Source organism: Convolutriloba macropyga, chromosome 13, assembly GCF_964194025.1.
Source record: "Convolutriloba macropyga chromosome 13, txConMacr16.3, whole genome shotgun sequence".
NCBI lineage: Eukaryota > Metazoa > Xenacoelomorpha > Acoela > Convolutidae > Convolutriloba > Convolutriloba macropyga.
This window is the reverse complement of record NC_134480.1, coordinates 36,278,537-36,297,521: the sequence shown is the minus strand read 5'-3', so window position 1 is coordinate 36,297,521 and position 18,985 is coordinate 36,278,537. Positions and strand designations below refer to the sequence as shown.

The 18,985-nt window shown below is 35.2% G+C and overlaps 1 protein-coding gene across 3 annotated transcripts in view; it reads right to left on the bottom strand.

Annotated features, from left to right (window-relative positions):
• The window catches only part of LOC142352094 (uncharacterized), a 103,368-nt gene that overhangs the window by 2,037 nt on the left and 82,346 nt on the right, over positions 1-18,985 (bottom strand). For all 3 annotated transcript variants that reach the window (XM_075404462.1, XM_075404463.1, XM_075404464.1), the window contains exon 9: positions 2,149-2,321. In XM_075404462.1, the coding sequence (XP_075260577.1) occupies positions 2,149-2,321 (173 nt within the window). The remainder of the gene's footprint in view (positions 1-2,148; positions 2,322-18,985) is intronic.

Below are 18,985 nucleotides of genomic sequence, written 5' to 3'. Positions count from 1 at the left end.
GGAACAGAACAACAAAGATAAAAATTGATTGTTGTACAAAAAGGTTTCTTAAGTTTGAACTAATTTGATTGTATAATGTAATTATGCACGCTCCTATTTCTGAATGAGGGGATGCAGCGGCTAGTGTCAATGGCAAAACGCATTAGAGATGTTAACTAAGACTTATAAGAAGAAAGTTAAGTAGAGGTCATCTAAAAATGGAATCATGGGTTTATCCCGTTTATATTTTGATTTCGTTTATCATACTGATTCTGTTCACTTGAGACTGCTTTGCTCAGCAACTATATTTTAAACGCACTTAAAGCGAAATGAGCAAAGAATGAAACTATCCCATAGAAGTCAAAAAGCTTTCGAGCAAAAAGTCGCACAAGCTGTAAACTAAGGTAAAGCAAATCAAATTTTTATTTAAAATAACATAATAGGACAGGACAAGTCCTGATAGACTGAACAAAAGAAAACTATACCTAAACAGGAAAATGAATGAATTAGGAAAACCATTTAGAAGAAGATCAGATCCAAAAAAAATGAAAACCTAAAATCGAAGTCAAAATGTCGCATGTGAAAAAACAGAGCAGAAATCTAATTTTTGTTAAAACACCGTTTTCTGCGTAACCAAAATCATAATTTGAAGTTAACTTTAAAAAATATAAAATGTGTGAACAGATCTCAAAAAAGAGCAACCCAAAAAATCACATTTTTGAATTGTGAAAAAAATAGGTGCGCTACAATAGCCGGCTGAGATGAGGGCAGCTATTGGAAAAAAGGTCCTAAATAGCCAAAGAAGCTAAAAACAAAGTTTGGTACTGGTAGAACATAGACAGTACTCGACACAGAAATCAGTTACTGATGCAACATGTAACAACTACTTAAATAACTAAAATCTTTTATACCTTTTCCCAAAATCAAATTTCTGAGAATTTTATTTTGGTTGATTTACCAAAAATAGCATCTAGTCTTTACAAATTTACATAAAATATTTCAGTAACGACGGCCATGTGTAACCATGAAGTGCCATCTCTCAGTGAGAAAACAAACTAACACCTATATAATAGCTCTAGCTTAAATAATGAACAAGAAAAGGTGTTGCGAAAGGCTTAAATTCAGAAAATAAGCAAAACATTTAAAGAATAATCAAATATGGGTCTAAATTTGATTAAAATTATCCATTTTCCACAAAAAACAGAGCTCAAAAGACAACCAAGAACACTTAAACAACTAAGTTCAAATAAAAACTCCACGCATGCGATGAAAAAAGAAGAAATTTACAATAACTCCTAAAGAACGTCCAACAGCAAAAATTACTTAAGTTTAATAATTGCGTCAAAAGTTCCTAAACATTATCCCAAACGTGCTATTTATAGTTTAGACATTTCTGACGAACGCCTTTGGCTGAATAGCGTTGACTAAAAAAACTTGCGTTAAGACTAAAAAACCACTTTCAACAGACCGCAAGTTATCACTTACGCTAAAATTTCGCCCATTGAGCCCAAATTCTTGTACACCTACTTTTCTCGCTCTCTCTCTCAGAATGATGCTTGAACAAAACCACTCAAAAATTTCTCTGTGCTTGACTTTTGTGCAGCAGATTGGCCTAAACACTTCGTTTCACGTTCAGCATTTGACTTCTAAAACATCCTCTAAAAATAGAAGTCACCGATTAAAAAAAAATAGATCATCATTAAAGAAGCAGAGCGCCTAAATAGTAGCCGTTGAGCGGCTGACGGCGGCTATCAATAATCATTCAAACTTAGTTTTGAGCGAGTTTCTGTCGGCTAGCTCAAAAAATGACACGTATAACTTAAGAGCAGCCAAAGAGCAAAGAAAGAGCCTAAAAAAACAATTGCTCTTTTGATTAAAAAAATGCTCTTTAAAACAAATTTGCAACATATCTCTTAACAGCTCATTTTGAATAAAAAGCAGTCAATCATTTTACGAAAAAAACTTTACAGACAGATAATATCCTCGCTATTTCTTCGCGGCTATTAATAACTTGTTCATTGAAGCCTGAAGGCTACCTGCGTCATGTCTGTTTTATCAAACAGCTCATTTTGCGGAAAAGCAAGCCATCAATTTACCAGACGATTAGTTTCCAACACAAAGTTTTTAAGGCGAAAAACAGTCAATTTATTGAAGAAACGTGTAGGTTACCTGTGTCGTATCCGAGTTGGCCTGAGACCAATCATACGCCGCCGAGGCAGAGCCGTCCTCTTCGGGCGAAGAGTGTGCTCCGTTCTGCATCTGCTGCTTCTGTTGAGATCTGCTGTTCAGAGCGTTCTCTTTGGTCATCGTCATGATCTGTTGCTGCAGATCATCCACCTCCGCTATAAAAATAGTTAAGCTACGAGGCTGAGAAAAGCAAAAGAATCAACATTTTCGTATGATGTTTTTGAATTAAACTCAATAACGGGTCAATATCTGCTTTAAATAGCAAACATTACTTCAGAAATTCATTTTTTCTTATCGTTGAACAGAACCGACCAACATCGGTCGACTTATGTCGGTTCCGAACCTCAGAGAATTGCCCTTCACATGAAATTATGTCTACTCAGCAATTTTGTTGAATCATGTACTTATAGACTTAAAAAACTTTCTACTTAATGCTCTCAGGCTATACTAGTTTATCCTGTTGCTCAAGACGAAAAGTCACAATAATTAGGTGATCAGACGAAAAAGCAATCACGCCAAAAATCGGCGATACGCAAAATTGCATTAAAAAGGCCAGCAGGACCAATACAATCGATACAAACATCGCTTGAGAGTAATTGAACATTCCCTAATCTCTGATCAAACCACACCCGAGCCAAATTAATGACCTTAATGTTTGGGACTCATTCCATTTAGTTATCACAGCATTTTTCTACAATATCATCACTATCTTAATAGATTTTCACCTTTCATAGCAATCACCCTTGACATATAATTCAAATACATCGAAAATGTCAACTGGTCTATTAAAAAATAAGTTACATGTGGTAGGTACTAGGTGGGTTTTTTTGACCCCACTTATTTGATCCCTCCTCCTATCACTTTTGCTCAAAAGTGTAGTAGCTAAAAACTAGGAGACATTTATTCTTTCTTTTACATCTTTTAAAAACATGATAAGAACAAAAACCAACTCTGCTTTAAAGCCAAGTTCTACTTTATTTCACATTAAAACCGGAACCTTCTGTCATTTCTGTCCACAATTCTGTTAGCAATACCAGACATACGCCCCAAAAACGGGGGAAAGTGGATGTAACATCCAGACGCTCAAGTGTTCGGTACTCCTACTAAAGTATTTCAGCTCTAGTGCATGCTTAAGGGACTAATTCAGCATGCTAATGCAATTGCTCAACATCTGCGAAAGGGAATCCAATAATTTAAGAAATGAGAAGATAAAGATAGACACACACACACACACATAGTTGGATGGAGCTATACTATACTGCACTACTGTGAAAATATTTCCATTTAAACTCTCATTTCATTACAAACTAATACTTCATACGGCACTACCATAACCAACTAAGCACAATGAGAGAATGTGTTCTCTCTATGTACAGAGTCCCTCTAGTGTTATGGATAAAACAGCACATTCAATTCAAATATAGAAAGGCTTAACTTCACTATAAAAGAAAGGAGCTCTTGAATAGATGATGAAAATCACAGCTTAATTTCGTCACTTTTGTTTAATTTCTTCACAGAGCTCTCGAAAAGCAGAAGCGCAAACATGCATTGTCAAACTCAATTTCTTAAGCAATAAATCCAGTCATACTTTGATATATATTATCTCTAATATTGCTATTTATGAATGCATGTGTCAATAATGGCAACATGTTTTTCATTACCAATAATGGCTAATATCTCAACATTACGAAGGCTAAATTCAATTTAACATGCGGTTAAACAAGCATTTAAATTCCATTTTGCTTTTTAATCAAAGAGATTATATGATAATTTTATATAATCCACACTTTTTCCAGGTCGTGCTTAATAGAACTTATTTTTCAAAGTGGATTGTCGATTTTATATTTAAAAAAGAAATTATTTAAATTATTTTCATTTACTCGCAAAAATGTGAGCAAGCTTCAAAATAATAGAGAAAGATACCCGGCAGATTGCCGGAAAATAGTCTCCGTTGATTCCAATAAGCATGATTGGGATTGAAAGAATAGAAGATATCAAAAAAAATTTTGTACAAAAACATTTTTTAAGTCCGATTTATTTTGATGGAATTTCGTCGTTGAACATACTTCTGTTTCTTAGAGAGAGGCTACAGGGGCTACTATCAATACCAATAAGCTTAACAGATGGTAACTAAGACTTATAGGAACGACGTACAAATAGCGGGCTTCTAAAATTGGGCTTTATGGGTTTATCACGTTGGGCTTTATGGGTTTATCCCCAGATTGCCGGAAAATAGCCGCGATAGACGCTTGTGGCGTTACATGAATTGAAACAACAATAAAAATAAAATAGACAGATCGACCACCAGTCCTTCAATAGACCACTAGACTTTTTGAGTCAGCTTCAGACTGTCATTTTTATGAGACACATAAGCTCTATATGGAGAAAGCCCTAATAGGGCTTTTCAAAATTAGGATCTTCTCCGTTTGTGCCCCCTCAGCTTAGTGGGCGCATATAATTTGCACCCCCAGATGAACGTGCAATATTGGGGGGGCACAAACGGAAAAGATCCCAAGATTAATATTTGAAATCAAAAACTCAAGACTCCAATATCCAATAATTAGGGCTTATGTTTGGCACTACTTAGATGCACACTATTGACCTTTAATAAGTAAATGTTCATAAAACTTAAAGTTCCATAAGTGAGTTAAAGTTATTTTTTTGAGTGAGGTAAGTCATTGAAGAAGTCAATTCCAAGAAGTCAGGGTAAGACGAAACAAAAATCTGTTAGGCGAAGTAAAAAAAAAATTAGGAGCGCTATAATAGCCGCCTAGAATTGAGGACGCGGCTATTAAAAAAAATTAGGAGCGCTATAATAGCCGGCTTAGAAGATGAGGGCGGCTATTAAAAAGAAGAAAACATGCCCGGAAAATAACCGCCGTTGACGCGCTTGATGCATATCGGGACTGAAAGAGAAGAAAAATTGGCAAATTGGCCAAATTTTGCTTTTGTTTTTTTTTCAGTGTGAAAAGTGTTCAAAATTGGCGTGCAGTTTCAGTTGGATTCTAAAACTATACTTAATTCAGCTTCAAAACTGAAAGCTAATAAGCTTAATACCAATGTCAGCTAGAAAACACTCTAATGAACTTTGATAACCTAATTCACAATGACTTAATGACCGGCCTTTATCGGTTTATCCCGCTTCTTTTGATTTTGCTCTTTTGACATTGACCTTATCCACCACATTGCGTAATTCAATGCGTGAAAAAATTTAGAATCCATTCAGATGAAACAGTGAGTGAAATAAGTCAGAAGTCAAACGTGAAAATCGTGACGAAAGTAAAACGAAAAACGTGATCAGAAGCTAAAGCGAATTTAAAAACATAGCAGGACAAGCCCTGACGTACAATTCAAAGAATTGTCATTGACTTAATGACCGGCCTTTATCGGTTTATCCCGCTTCTTTTGATTTTGCTCTTTTGACATTGACCTTATCCACCACATTGCGTAATTCAATGCGTGAAAAAATTTAGAATCCATTCAGATGAAACAGTGAGTGAAATAAGTCAGAAGTCAAACGTGAAAATCGTGACGAAAGTAAAACGAAAAACGTGATCAGAAGCTAAAGCGAATTTAAAAACATAGCAGGACAAGCCCTGACGTACAATTCAAAGAATTGTCATTGACTAAACAAAACACTAGAACTTGAACGGACTAGGAAAGAATTTGGAAAACAATTTCAAAAAAATCAGATCAAAAAACAAAAAAAAAACAGAAAATCAACGTCAAAAGCCGCTAGCGAGAACAAAAACCACTAGCGAGAAATGTAAATTTGATTCTAACAAAAACTAGGCCTATGAGCCATGAATGGATTGGGAAAAACATTTAGAAAATCCGAGCCAAAAAATAGAAAAACAGTAAAAAAAAAAACAAAGTGAATTTGCCACATGTGAACAAAAACACTACTACCGAGAAAGCGAATCTTTGTTCAGATACCGCTTTCTCACTCTTCTTTAAAATGAAAGTAAAAAAATTCACGCCGCAAAACCGCTCGTTTTTCCGCTCCACTTCCTGTTTCGGTGTGACCAAAATCAATACTCCAATTTGACTTCAAAAATCATAAAAACGTGTCAAGAGATCTTGAAAAAAAAAGACAGCGCCCAAAAATTCAAATTCTTTGATTTGTAAAAAACACGATCTCCACAATAATAGCCAATATCGCTTCGCGGCCATTAATAAAAGATAGATGATCACGCGAGAAGCAGCGCCATCTTTCGAATATTTCAATAGACAACAAAAACAATTGTCCAAAAACTTGCCAACGCGAAAAAGAAAAACTTCCCTTGCTAGTTCCACGCCACAACCTGTCGAATTTTATTAGAGAACCAACGGTCAGAGAAAATCCGATGTTTAAAGCAGAAAGTAACACAAATTAGCAAACTATTTTCAAATTACATGGTAAAACATACCCGGCAGATTGCCGGAAAAAAGCCGCCGTTGATTCCAATAAGCTTGATTGGGATTGAAAGAATAGAAGATATTGGAAAAAAAAGATTTTTGTACAAAAACATTTTTTAAGTCCGATTTATTTTGATGGCATTTCGTAGTTGAACATAACGTACTTCTGTTTCTTAGAGAGAGGCTACAGGGGCTACTATCAATACCAATAAGCATTAGAGATGGTAACTAAGACTTATAGGAACGACGTCCAAATAGCGGGCATCTAAAATTGGGCTTTATGGGTTCATCCCGTTTCTACTTCTGACTTCAATTTTTTATACTGACTCTGTTCATTTTGAATTGCTTTGCTGAGCAACTGATGTTCAAAATCACTTTTAGCAGAAAGAGAGAAACTAGCCTAGAGAAGTCAAAAAGATATCACGCAAAATGTTGAAAAAGCGGCAAAATGCGGTAAAGCGAAACATTTTTTATTCGACGAAGTAAAAATACATAGCAGGACAAGTCCTGACGTACGATTCAAAGAATTTTCAATGACTAACAGAAAACTAGACCAAGAACGGATGAATGGATTTGGAAAACCATTTAGAAAAAAAATCCGATCCAAAAAGTTGAAAAAACAGTAAAAACCAAATTGAAATTGCCGCATGTGAACAAAAAAAACCACTAGCGAGAAAGCGAATTTTTGTTCAAACACCGTTTTCTTACTCTTCCTTAAAATTAGAGCGAAAAAATTTCACGCCGCAAAACCACTCGCCTTTTCGCTCCATTTCCTGTTTCTGCGTGACCAAAATCACTTTTCCACTTAGCCGTTAAGAAGCTGACGGTGGCTATAAAAAAAACAAATTTGATAAAAACTGAAAATCATTCGGGAAAGCGTTTGTCTTTTTAGTATTTTCACCACTTTTTTTAGAAACCTCTCAAAACATACACGTGAGATTGCCGACACGTGAGTCCGATAGTCCCGATTAGGATTGACAGAACAGAAATGAAAATTGACATATGTACGAAACATTTCAAAGTGCGAACTATATCGATTTCGTTTCATCCTTAGGCATACTCTTGTTACCTAATGATTACAAGGGACTAGTATATAGGGACTAGTAAGATACAAGGGACTAGTATCAAAACAAATAAGCATTAGAGAAGGCAACTGAGACTTAAGAGAATAAAGGTCAAGTTGAGATTTCTAAAATTGCGCTTCAAGGCTTTATACCGTTTCTGATTTAACTCATTTTTTGATAGCGATTCTGTTAATTTTAGATTGCTTTATTGAGCAACTGCAGTTTTAAAAACTTTGAATCGAATGAGCGAAAAATGAAACTAGCCTAGAGAAGTCAGAAAGATTTCATGCAAAATTTCAACAAGCTGTGAACTAAGGAAAAGCGAAACAAATTTTTGATCGAAGCAAAAATATGAATAATAGCAAAATTCGGGAACTGACTCAAAGCGTATACTTCTTTAGGCCCCAGCCATCCACTCAAAGAAAAAATGAGCCTTCTAATTAAATCTAGAAATCATTTTGGAACAATAAACTAATGATAACATGAGAACGTCCAAAAAGGAGATCTTGAAAAATAGCTGCCAAAATTCCATCCCAAGTTTCGCCAACGAAACCACTATTGCCAAACTAATCGAAAAACAATTAATCTTCATTCAATAACTGGCTGAGCTTTGATATTAAACAACCAAAGAAACGCTATATACTGAGAAAACTGAGGAAAGGAAAAAGCTCGCAGATCGGCAACAAATAGCCGCAATAGCTTCAAAGAACAGACCAAAAATTACCCTTCTCATTAAAGGATGAGATGTTATATTTTGATAAAGAACATGTATAAGTTATTGCTGCCTCTATTAGCTGCTCTCAATTATCCTTCATTTAGGGTGACACATATTTACTTGACCTTATCGCTTTGAATTACGTGAAGAAAAGTCAATTTCAAAGTGAGGAAGTCATTTCTGAGAGTGTGGTAAGTCACGTGTGACCAGAAACTTAATCAAACAAATGAAAAAGAGAACTCGCTCCACTAATAGTAAGAAATGACGCGCATTTCAAATTTCATGAACGAATGAACAAAAAGCAGATTTCAAGTAGTTGTGGCAAATGGTCGAAACAAAAATCTTGAAGTTGAAATAAAAAACCAACAGGAGGCAAATAATAGCCCCAGCTATGATTGTGCGGCTATTAATAAAGAAGTTACATTATATTCTTAAACATTTAACTCCAAAAAGGTTAAAATGTTTCTTCTCGATTGTTATTCTGGGAAAACTTTAAAAAATTCTGCTGCTGGATCACTGAACTACGCCACTCTAGTTAGAAAAACGCTTAAAAACACCAAAAGAAAAGGGCAATCACCAAAAAATTTTGGAAAAACACAAACTTGTATATTTTTTCCCTTAAAAATTGCGACGTAGAAACTTTTGAACTGCCAATTTTTAGTATCAAGACCTATACAATAGTTCTAGGTTATATAGTGATCCAAAAAACGTTATTGCTAAATGCTTCATTCAAAAGAAATGAGTAAAAAAACTTTAAAAAAGACGAAATTAGGCAAAAAATCGATTAAAATCAGCCCATTTTTTAACAAACACCAAACCCTTAAAATAACCGCGTTCAGGAAAAAAAACTCCCCAAATGCCATAAATAATGAATTAATTAAAAAAACTAATAAAAAGCATCTAAAAGGGCAAACTGACATAAATAGCTCAAATTGGGTCCAAAAGTGTAATACTTTATCAGATCATCAGAAAGACCTCGAAACGCACTAATGCTAAGTTAAATTAGAAGTAAAAAAACTGTTTCGAATTCAAAGAAGCCGCACGTGATCAGAAAAATTGCTTGCTTAGCAAAAAAACTTTTCACACCTACTTTTCTTGCTCTCTGTCTCTCTCTCTCTCTCTCTCTCTCTCTTTCAGAATAGTTCATTAACGAAAACCACTCTAAGTTATCTCTAAGCTTTTGAATTTTGTTCAGCAGATTGACCTAAACAATTCATTTCACATGCGTCATTTGACTTCCTCTAAAACACATCCTCTAATATAGTAGTCAGAGATTTAAAAACATACCCGGCAGATTACCGGAAATTAACTGCCATTGATTTCCATAACTAAGATTGGGATTAAAAGAAAAAAAAAGTAATGAAAAAAAAAGAATTTTGTACAAACAATTTTAAAGGGCGAATTTTTTGATGTCATTTTTGAGCTGGACATACTCCTGTTTTAGAGTGAGACGACACAGGGGGGGCTAGTATCAATACCAATAGGCATTAGAGATGATAACTAAGAACAAAGTTAGAGTAACGGGCATCGAAAATTGGCTTTATGGGTTTATCCCGTTTCTATTTCTGATTTAGTTTCTTTCATACTGACTCTGTTCATTTTGAATTGCTTTGCCAAGCAATTGCTGTCGAAAAACAAGTTAAGCAGATTGAGAGAAAAGTGAAACTAGCCAAGAGAAGTAGAAAAGATTTCACGCAAAATCTTGAACAAGCTGTGAACTAAGGTAAAGCGAAAAAAATTTTATTCGACGAAGTAAGAGAAATAGGAGCGCTATAATAGCCAGCTGAGAAGCTGAGGCGGCTATTTAAAATAATCACCAATACTTACTCTCCTCGAGTCGTAAAAATTAGGAGAGCAATAAACGCCTGCTGAGAAGATGAGGGCGGCTGTTAATCAACTTAAAAATTCAACTTAAACACGTGATCTACAGCTAAAATAACCGCTTCAATAGCTGATAGCTGCTATTTAAAAACTGCCCCCTAATATATTTAAGCTAGCATAAGATAACCAATTACGGTTAATCAAATGCTCTCAACCGACTGGTGATTGGTTGGCCGAGGAAAAGATGAGGAAAGTTTCAAAGGAGTGGGGGGGGGGGGGGGGGAAACAAAAAACAAAGCCCGAAAACTATCGGAAAATAGCCGCCGTTGACCCACATGACGCAGGACAATTTAAAGAATTTTCATTGACTAAACAAAGATTAGACCTAGAACGGACTATGAGTGAATTGGGAAAAGCATTTCCCAAAAAAAATCAGAACAAAAATTTAAAAAACAAAATCTATGTCAAAATTCCGCATGCAAACAAAAAACCACTAGCGAGAAAAAACATTGGCGGAAACAAAAAAATAGGCCTAGAATGAACCATGAGTAGATTGTGAAAACCATTTAGAAAATCCGATTTAAAAAAATTAAAACAGTAAAAATCAATTGAAAGTAAAAACCACTAGCGAGAAAGCGAGGTTTTGTTCAAACACTGTTTTCTCACTCTACTTTAAAATTAGAGCAAAAAAATTTCACGCCGCAAAACCACTCGCTTTTTAGCTCCACTTCTTGTTCCGGCGTGACCGAAATCACTACTCCATCTTGACTTAAAAAATCATGAAAATATGTGAAAAAGACAGCGCCCCAATACAATTCAAATTCTTTGAATTGTAAAAAAGGAGAGCGCCTAAATAATAGCCGTTGAAACGCTGACGGCGGCTATCAATCAAATCATTGTTCTTCACGTATCTCTTCTTAGCGATTTTCTCCTGTTTATCCTGTTTTTTACGAAGTAAAATCACTCAAGCGAGCCACAAAACATAATTGATTAAAACTGTCAAGCAAAACTTAAGCATAAATGATACAGTAAATGCGTCAAACTTGTCGAGAACATTTAATAAATGAAAGCAAACAGCGTCATAATGAGAATGAGGAAAGTCAAAAAAATTAACTCTCACGAGAGCTTCAAATACTTGCACACAAATAACCCAGAACAACCAAAAATCCTTACTAAAATGTCCTTTAGACCATGAAAGCATGTTTATGCATTTTTGAAAGAGACTAGTAAACCCTTAAGCGAAGTGTACGGCGACCTAATGCCATCACTTTTTAAACAATACTTTATACCAGCTACAAAAAGCTAGAGGCATCTAAGCTCAAATTAGAAAAATTAAGCATGTTTAGTGGAGAACTAGACATATTTTCTTCATTTCAAAAAACGTTTGGTAAATGTCCTGCTCAGCATTTGCTTGAAGAGAAAAGGTTAATTCTGACACTCTAAGGACAAATTCGAAATATTTTGGGAAAAACAACAGTTAAAAATAAACAAACATGCATCAACTTTTTTAAAATTAAACCATAACTCGCACGAACTGCTCTCCCAGGACAGGTGGGCGCTCTATTCTTTGTTGTCCACTTCAACCATTGTGTGCCGGGGGGGGGGGGGGGTGGGGGTGGTGGTGGGCGGTTAATTAAAAATGTCTTGCGCAGTGAGCAGTTTTCTTTAAAGCTCGAAACAAATTTCAGTCCAATTATGATTTAGAGGTTACAAGCAAAGCAAGAGGAGAATAATTGCAGATAGCATATTTGATATTAAAAATCTGTATCAAAATAGACACTAATTCAGAGGGGGGGGGGGGGTGAAGCCTAGATAATTTTCTCTGGGTGCAAAAAATTCCGACTAGTGCAAAACAATTCCGAGGCACTTCGAATCCTTAACAACTTGGCTACCAGCGCCTTAGTTTCATCCTATCTTACAATCGTTTTTATTTTAGCAAGACTTTAATTCTGAAAAGAGGAATTTAGACAAAAATCAAATAGTCAAGAGTGAACAAGTCACTCGAGAAGTGATATCGAAAAAATGTTCCAGAAAGAAACGGTCAAGCGAAAAATTTGCATAAAAGACACATTTACAAACATAGCTGGCAGATTGCCAGAAAATAGCCGCAATAGATTTGTAGATCCGCACAAAGAAAAAAGACAGTAAAAAAAGACAGACCAAAAAAAACTCGTCTTTTCATTGAAGGCTGATCTGTTATATTTGGATTAAAAATCTGTATAAGTTATTGCTGCCTCTATTAGCTGATCTCAAATAACCTTCATTTAGAGTGACACACACCCATTTGACCTTGTCTCTTTGAAATAAAGTAAATAAAAGTCAATTTCAAAGTGAGGAAGTCATTTTTGAGAGTGAGGTAAGTCAAGTGTGACCAAAAATATAATCACGCGCATGAACAAAAAAAACTCGCTCCACTAAGAGCGAAAAATGACGTCACACATGCAATTCAGTTGAAATTGCATGAACGAATGGACAAAAAGTGGCTGTGACGTCATACGGTCGCAACAGAAATCATGACGACGAAATAAAAAACATAGCAGGACAAGTCCTGACGTACAATTCGAAGAATTTTCATTGACTAAACAAAAAAAAAACGACCTAAAAAACGGACTAAGAGTGAGTTGGGAGAACCATTTAGAAAAATCAGAAAAAAAACAAAAACCGTAAAAATCAAAGTGAAATTGCCAAATGTGCCAAACCACTAGCGAAATAGAAATTTGGTTCAAACAAAAAACTAGACCTAGAACGGACAATGAGTGAATTGGGAAAACCATTTCTAAAAAAAATCAGATAAAAACAAAAAAAACAGAAAATCAATGTCAAAATGCTGCTAGGGAGAACAAAAAATCACTAGTGAGATATGTAATTTTGATTCTAACAAAAAACTAGGTCCAGAATGAGCTGTGAATGGATTGGGAAAACTATTTTGAAAAAAATCCGATCGAAAAAATCGAAAAAACAGTAAAAATCCGAGTGAAATTGCCGCATGTGAACAAAAAACCACTACCGAGAAACCGAATTTTTGTTCAAACACCGTTCTCTCACTCTACTTTAAAATTAGAGCGAAAAAACTTCACGCCGCAAAACCACTCGCTTTTTCGCTCCATTTCCTGTTTCAGCGTGACCAAAATCACCACTGCAATTTGACTTCAAAAATCATGAAAATGTGTGAACAGATCTTAAAAAAAGACAGCGCCCCAATACAATTCAAATTCTTTGAATTGTAAAAAACCAAGAGAAGGCCAATAATAGCCCCAGCTATCGCTGTGCGGCTATTAAAAAGGAAACCAATGTTTGCTCGAATCTTCTAATCGAAGTCGTAAAGCGACGCCAATTTAGTTCAATAGATAAAGAAATCACGTCTGCAAATTATGAGATGTTAAAAGCTAGCAGGCAAATCCAATATTGCACTTCAGACTAGAACAATATGAAAATGCCTCCAAATGATAGAGCGCATAGTTTCGTTGAAATCAATCTTGAATACCAATGAACAGAATGCGACCCAAAAAAAATTCTGGAAACAGTTTCTTAACTTAATGTTGCGACGCTTTTAACTGATTTACAGTTATGTACTGTTAGTCTTCTCAAATGACCTTCTGTTAGATTCCGATATCGTCAATTGGCCTTAAATCTTTGAACTAATGTATGCAAACGTCAACGAGATGGGGGAGTCGATCTGATAACAAGACCAGTCACCTGTGACCAACAAAATATTCAAAGACTGACACAAATCTCGTTCCAAGAATTATGCAAAATGACAGCACAAACACGAACGCAATTTAGTAAAAAAAATGAATGAATGAACAAAATAGATTCGTAGATCCGCAGTCTAAGAAAAACAGTAAAAAAAAGACAGACCAAAAAAACTCGTCTTTTCATTGAAGGCTGATCTGTTATATTTTGATTAAAAATCTGTATAAGTTATTGCTGCCTCTATTAGCTGATCTCAAATAACCTTCATTTAGAGTGACACACACCCACTTGACCTTATCTCTTTGAATTGAATTAAATAAAAGTCAATTTCAAAGTGAGGAAGTCATTTTTGAGAGTGAGGTAAGTCAAGTGTGACCAAAAATTTAATCACGCGCATGAACAAAAAAACTCGCTCCACTAAGAGCAAAAAATGACGTCACACATGCAATTCAGTTAAAATTGCATGAACGAATGAACAAAAAGTGGCTGTGACGTCATATGGTCGCAACAAAAATCATGACGACGAAATAAAAAACATAGCAGGACAAGTCCTGACGTACAATTCAAAGAATTTTCATTGACTGAACAAAAAAAACTAGACCTAAAAAACGGACTAACAGTGAGTTGGGAGAACCATTTAGAAAAATCAGAAAACAAAAACCGTAAAAATCAAAGTGAAATTGCCAAATGTGCCAAACCACTAGCGAAATAGAAATTTGGTTCAAACAAAAAACTAGACCTAGAACGGACAATGAGTGAATTGGGAAAACCATTTCTAAAAAAAATCAGATAAAAACAAAAAAAAACAGAAAATCAATGTCAAAATGCTGCTACGGAGAACAAAAAATCACTAGTGAGATATGTAATTTTGATTCTAACAAAAAAACTAGGTCCAGAATGAGCTGTGAATGGATTGGGAAAACTATTTTGAAAAAAATCCGATCGAAAAAATCGAAAAAACAGTAAAAATTCGAGTGAAATTGCCGCATGTGAACAAAAAACCACTACCGAGAAACCGAATTTTTGTTCAAACACCGTTCTCTCACTCTACTTTAAAATTAGAGCGAAAAAACTTCACGCCGCAAAACCACTCGCTTTTCGCTCCATTTCCTGTTTCAGCGTGACCAAAATCACCACTGCAATTTGACTTCAAAAATCATGAAAATGTGTGAACAGATCTTAAAAAAAAGACAGCGCCCCAATACAATTCAAATTCTTTGAATTGTAAAAAACCAAGAGAAGGCCAATAATAGCCCCAGCTATCGCCGTGCGGCTATTAAAAAGGAAACCAATGTTTGCTCGAATCTTCTAATCGAAGTCGTAAAGCGACGCCAATTTAGTTCAATAGATAAAGAAATCACGTCTGCAAATTATGAGATGTTAAAAGCTAGCAGGCAAATCCAATATTGCACTTCAGACTAGAACAATATGAAAATGCCTCCAAATGATAGAGCGCATAGTTTCGTTGAAATCAATCTTGAATACCAATGAACAGAATGCGACCCAAAAAAAATTCTGAAAACAGTTTCTTAACTTAATATTGCGACGCTTTTAACTGATTTACAGTTATGTACTGTTAGTCTTCTCAAATGACCTTCTGTTAGATTCCGATATCGTCAGTTGGCCTTAAATCTTTGAACTAATGTATGCAAACGTCAACGAGATGGGGGAGTCGATCTGATAACAAGACCAGTCACCTGTGACCAACAAAATATTCAAAGACTGACACAAATCTCGTTCCAAGAATTATGCAAAATGACTGCACAAACACGAACGCAATTTATTAAAAAAAAAATGAATGAATGAACAAAATAGATTCGTAGATCCGCAGTCTAAGAAAAACAGTAAAAAAAGACAGACCAAAAAAAATTCGTCTTTTCATTGAAGGCTGATCTGTTATATTTTGATTAAAAATCTGTATAAGTTATTGCTGCCTCTATTAGCTGATCTCAAATAACCTTCATTTAGAGTGACACACACCCACTTGACCTTATCTCTTTGAATTGAAGTAAATAAAAGTCAATTTCAAAGTGAGGAAGTCATTTTTGAGAGTGAGGTAAGTCAAGTGTGACCAAAAATTTAATCACGCGCATGAACAAAAAAACTCGCTCCACTAAGAGCGAAAAATGACGTCACACATGCAATTCAGTTGAAATTGCATGAACGAATGAACAAAAAGTGGCTGTGACGTCATATGGTCGCAACAAAAATCATGACGACGAAATAAAAAACATAGCAGGACAAGTCCTGACGTACAATTCAAAGAATTTTCATTGACTGAACAAAAAAAAACTAGACCTAAAAAACGGACTAAGAGTGAGTTGGGAGAACCATTTAGAAAAATCAGAAAACAAAAACCGTAAAAATCAAAGTGAAATTGCCAAATGTGCCAAACCACTAGCGAAATAGAAATTTGGTTCAAACAAAAAACTAGACCTAGAACGGACAATGAGTGAATTGGGAAAACCATTTCTAAAAAAAATCAGATAAAAACAAAAAAAAAAAACAGAAAATCAATGTCAAAATGCTGCTAGGGAGAACAAAAAATCACTAGTGAGATATGTAATTTTGATTCTAACAAAAAACTAGGTCCAGAATGAGCTGTGAATGGATTGGGAAAACTATTTTGAAAAAAATCCGATCGAAAAAATCGAAAAAACAGTAAAAATTCGAGTGAAATTGCCGCATGTGAACAAAAAACCACTACCGAGAAACCGAATTTTTGTTCAAACACCGTTCTCTCACTCTACTTTAAAATTAGAGCGAAAAAACTTCACGCCGCAAAACCACTCGCTTTTCGCTCCATTTCCTGTTTCAGCGTGACCAAAATCACCACTGCAATTTGACTTCAAAAATCATGAAAATGTGTGAACAGATCTTAAAAAAAAGACAGCGCCCCAATACAATTCAAATTCTTTGAATTGTAAAAAACCAAGAGAAGGCCAATAATAGCCCCAGCTATCGCCGTGCGGCTATTAAAAAGGAAACCAATGTTTGCTCGAATCTTTTAATCGAAGTCGTAAAGCGACGCCAATTTAGTTCAATAGATAAAGAAATCACGTCTGCAAATTATGAGATGTTAAAAGCTAGCAGGCAAATCCAATATTGCACTTCAGACTAGAACAATATGAAAATGCCTCCAAATGATAGAGCGCATAGTTTCGTTGAAATCAATCTTGAATACCAATGAACAGAATGCGACCCAAAAAAAATTCTGAAAACAGTTTCTTAACTTAATGTTGCGACGCTTTTAACTGATTTACAGTTATGTACTGTTAGTCTTCTCAAATGACCTTCTGTTAGATTCCGATATCGTCAATTGGCCTTAAATCTTTGAACTAATGTATGCAAACGTCAACGAGATGGGGGAGTCGATCTGATAACAAGACCAGTCACCTGTGACCAACAAAATATTCAAAGACTGACACAAATCTCGTTCCAAGAATTATGCAAAATGACAGCACAAACACGAACGCAATTTATTAAAAAAAATGAATGAATGAACAAAATAGATTCGTAGATCCGCAGTCTAAGAAAAACAGTAAAAAAAGACAGACCAAAAAAAACTCGTCTTTTCATTGAAGGCTGATCTGTTATATTTTGATTAAAAATCTGTATAAGTTATTGCTGCCTCTATTAGCTGATCTCAAATAACCTTCATTTAGAGTGACACCCACCAATTTGACCTTATCTCTTTGAATTGAAGTAAATAAAAGTCAATTTCAAAGTGAGGAAGTCATTTTTGAGAGTGAGGTAAGTCAAGTGTGACCAAAAATTTAATCACGCGCATGAACAAAAAAACTCGCTCCACTAAGAGCGAAAAATGACGTCACACATGCAATTCAGTTGAAATTGCATGAACGAATGAACAAAAAGTGGCTGTGACGTCATATGGTCGCAACAAAAATCATGACGACGAAATAAAAAACATAGCAGGACAAGTCCTGACGTACAATTCAAAGAATTTTCATTGACTAAACAAAAAAAAACTAGACCTAAAAAACGGACTAAGAGTGAGTTGGGAGAACCATTTAGAAAAATCAGAAAAAAACAACCGTAAAAATCAAAGTGAAATTGCCAAATGTGTCAAACCACTAGCGAAATAGAAATTTGGTTCAAACAAAAAACTAGACCTAGAACGGACAATGAGTGAATTGGGAAAACCATTTCTAAAAAAAATCAGATAAAAACAAAAAAAAACAGAAAATCAATGTCAAAATGCTGCTAGGGAGAACAAAAAATCACTAGTGAGATATGTAATTTTGATTCTAACAAAAAACTAGGTCCAGAATGAGCTGTGAATGGATTGGGAAAACTATTTTGAAAAAAATCCGATCGAAAAAATCGAAAAAACAGTAAAAATCCGAGTGAAATTGCCGCATGTGAACAAAAAACCACTACCGAGAAACCGAATTTTTGTTCAAACACCGTTCTCTCACTCTACTTTAAAATTAGAGCGAAAAAACTTCACGCCGCAAAACCACTCGCTTTTTCGCTCCATTTCCTGTTTCAGCGTGACCAAAATCACCACTGCAATTTGACTTCAAAAATCATGAAAATGTGTGAACAGATCTTAAAAAAAAGACAGCGCCCCAATACAATTCAAATTCTTTGAATTGTAAAAAACCAAGAGAAGGCCAATAATAGCCCCAGCTATCGCTGTGCGGCTATTAAAAAGGAAACCAATGTTTGCTCGAATCTTCTAATCGAAGTCGTAAAGCGACGCCAATTTAGTTCAATAGATAAAGAAATCACGTCTGCAAATTATGAGATGTTAAAAGCTAGCAGGCAAATCCAATATTGCACTTCAGACTAGAACAATATGAAAATGCCTCCAAATGATAGAGCGCATAGTTTCGTTGAAATCAATCTTGAATACCAATGAACAGAATGCGACCCAAAAAAAATTCTGGAAACAGTTTCTTAACTTAATGTTGCGACGCTTTTAACTGATTTACAGTTATGTACTGTTAGTCTTCTCAAATGACCTTCTGTTAGATTCCGATATCGTCAATTGGCCTTAAATCTTTGAACTAATGTATGCAAACGTCAACGAGATGGGGGAGTCGATCTGATAACAAGACCAGTCACCTGTGACCAACAAAATATTCAAAGACTGACACAAATC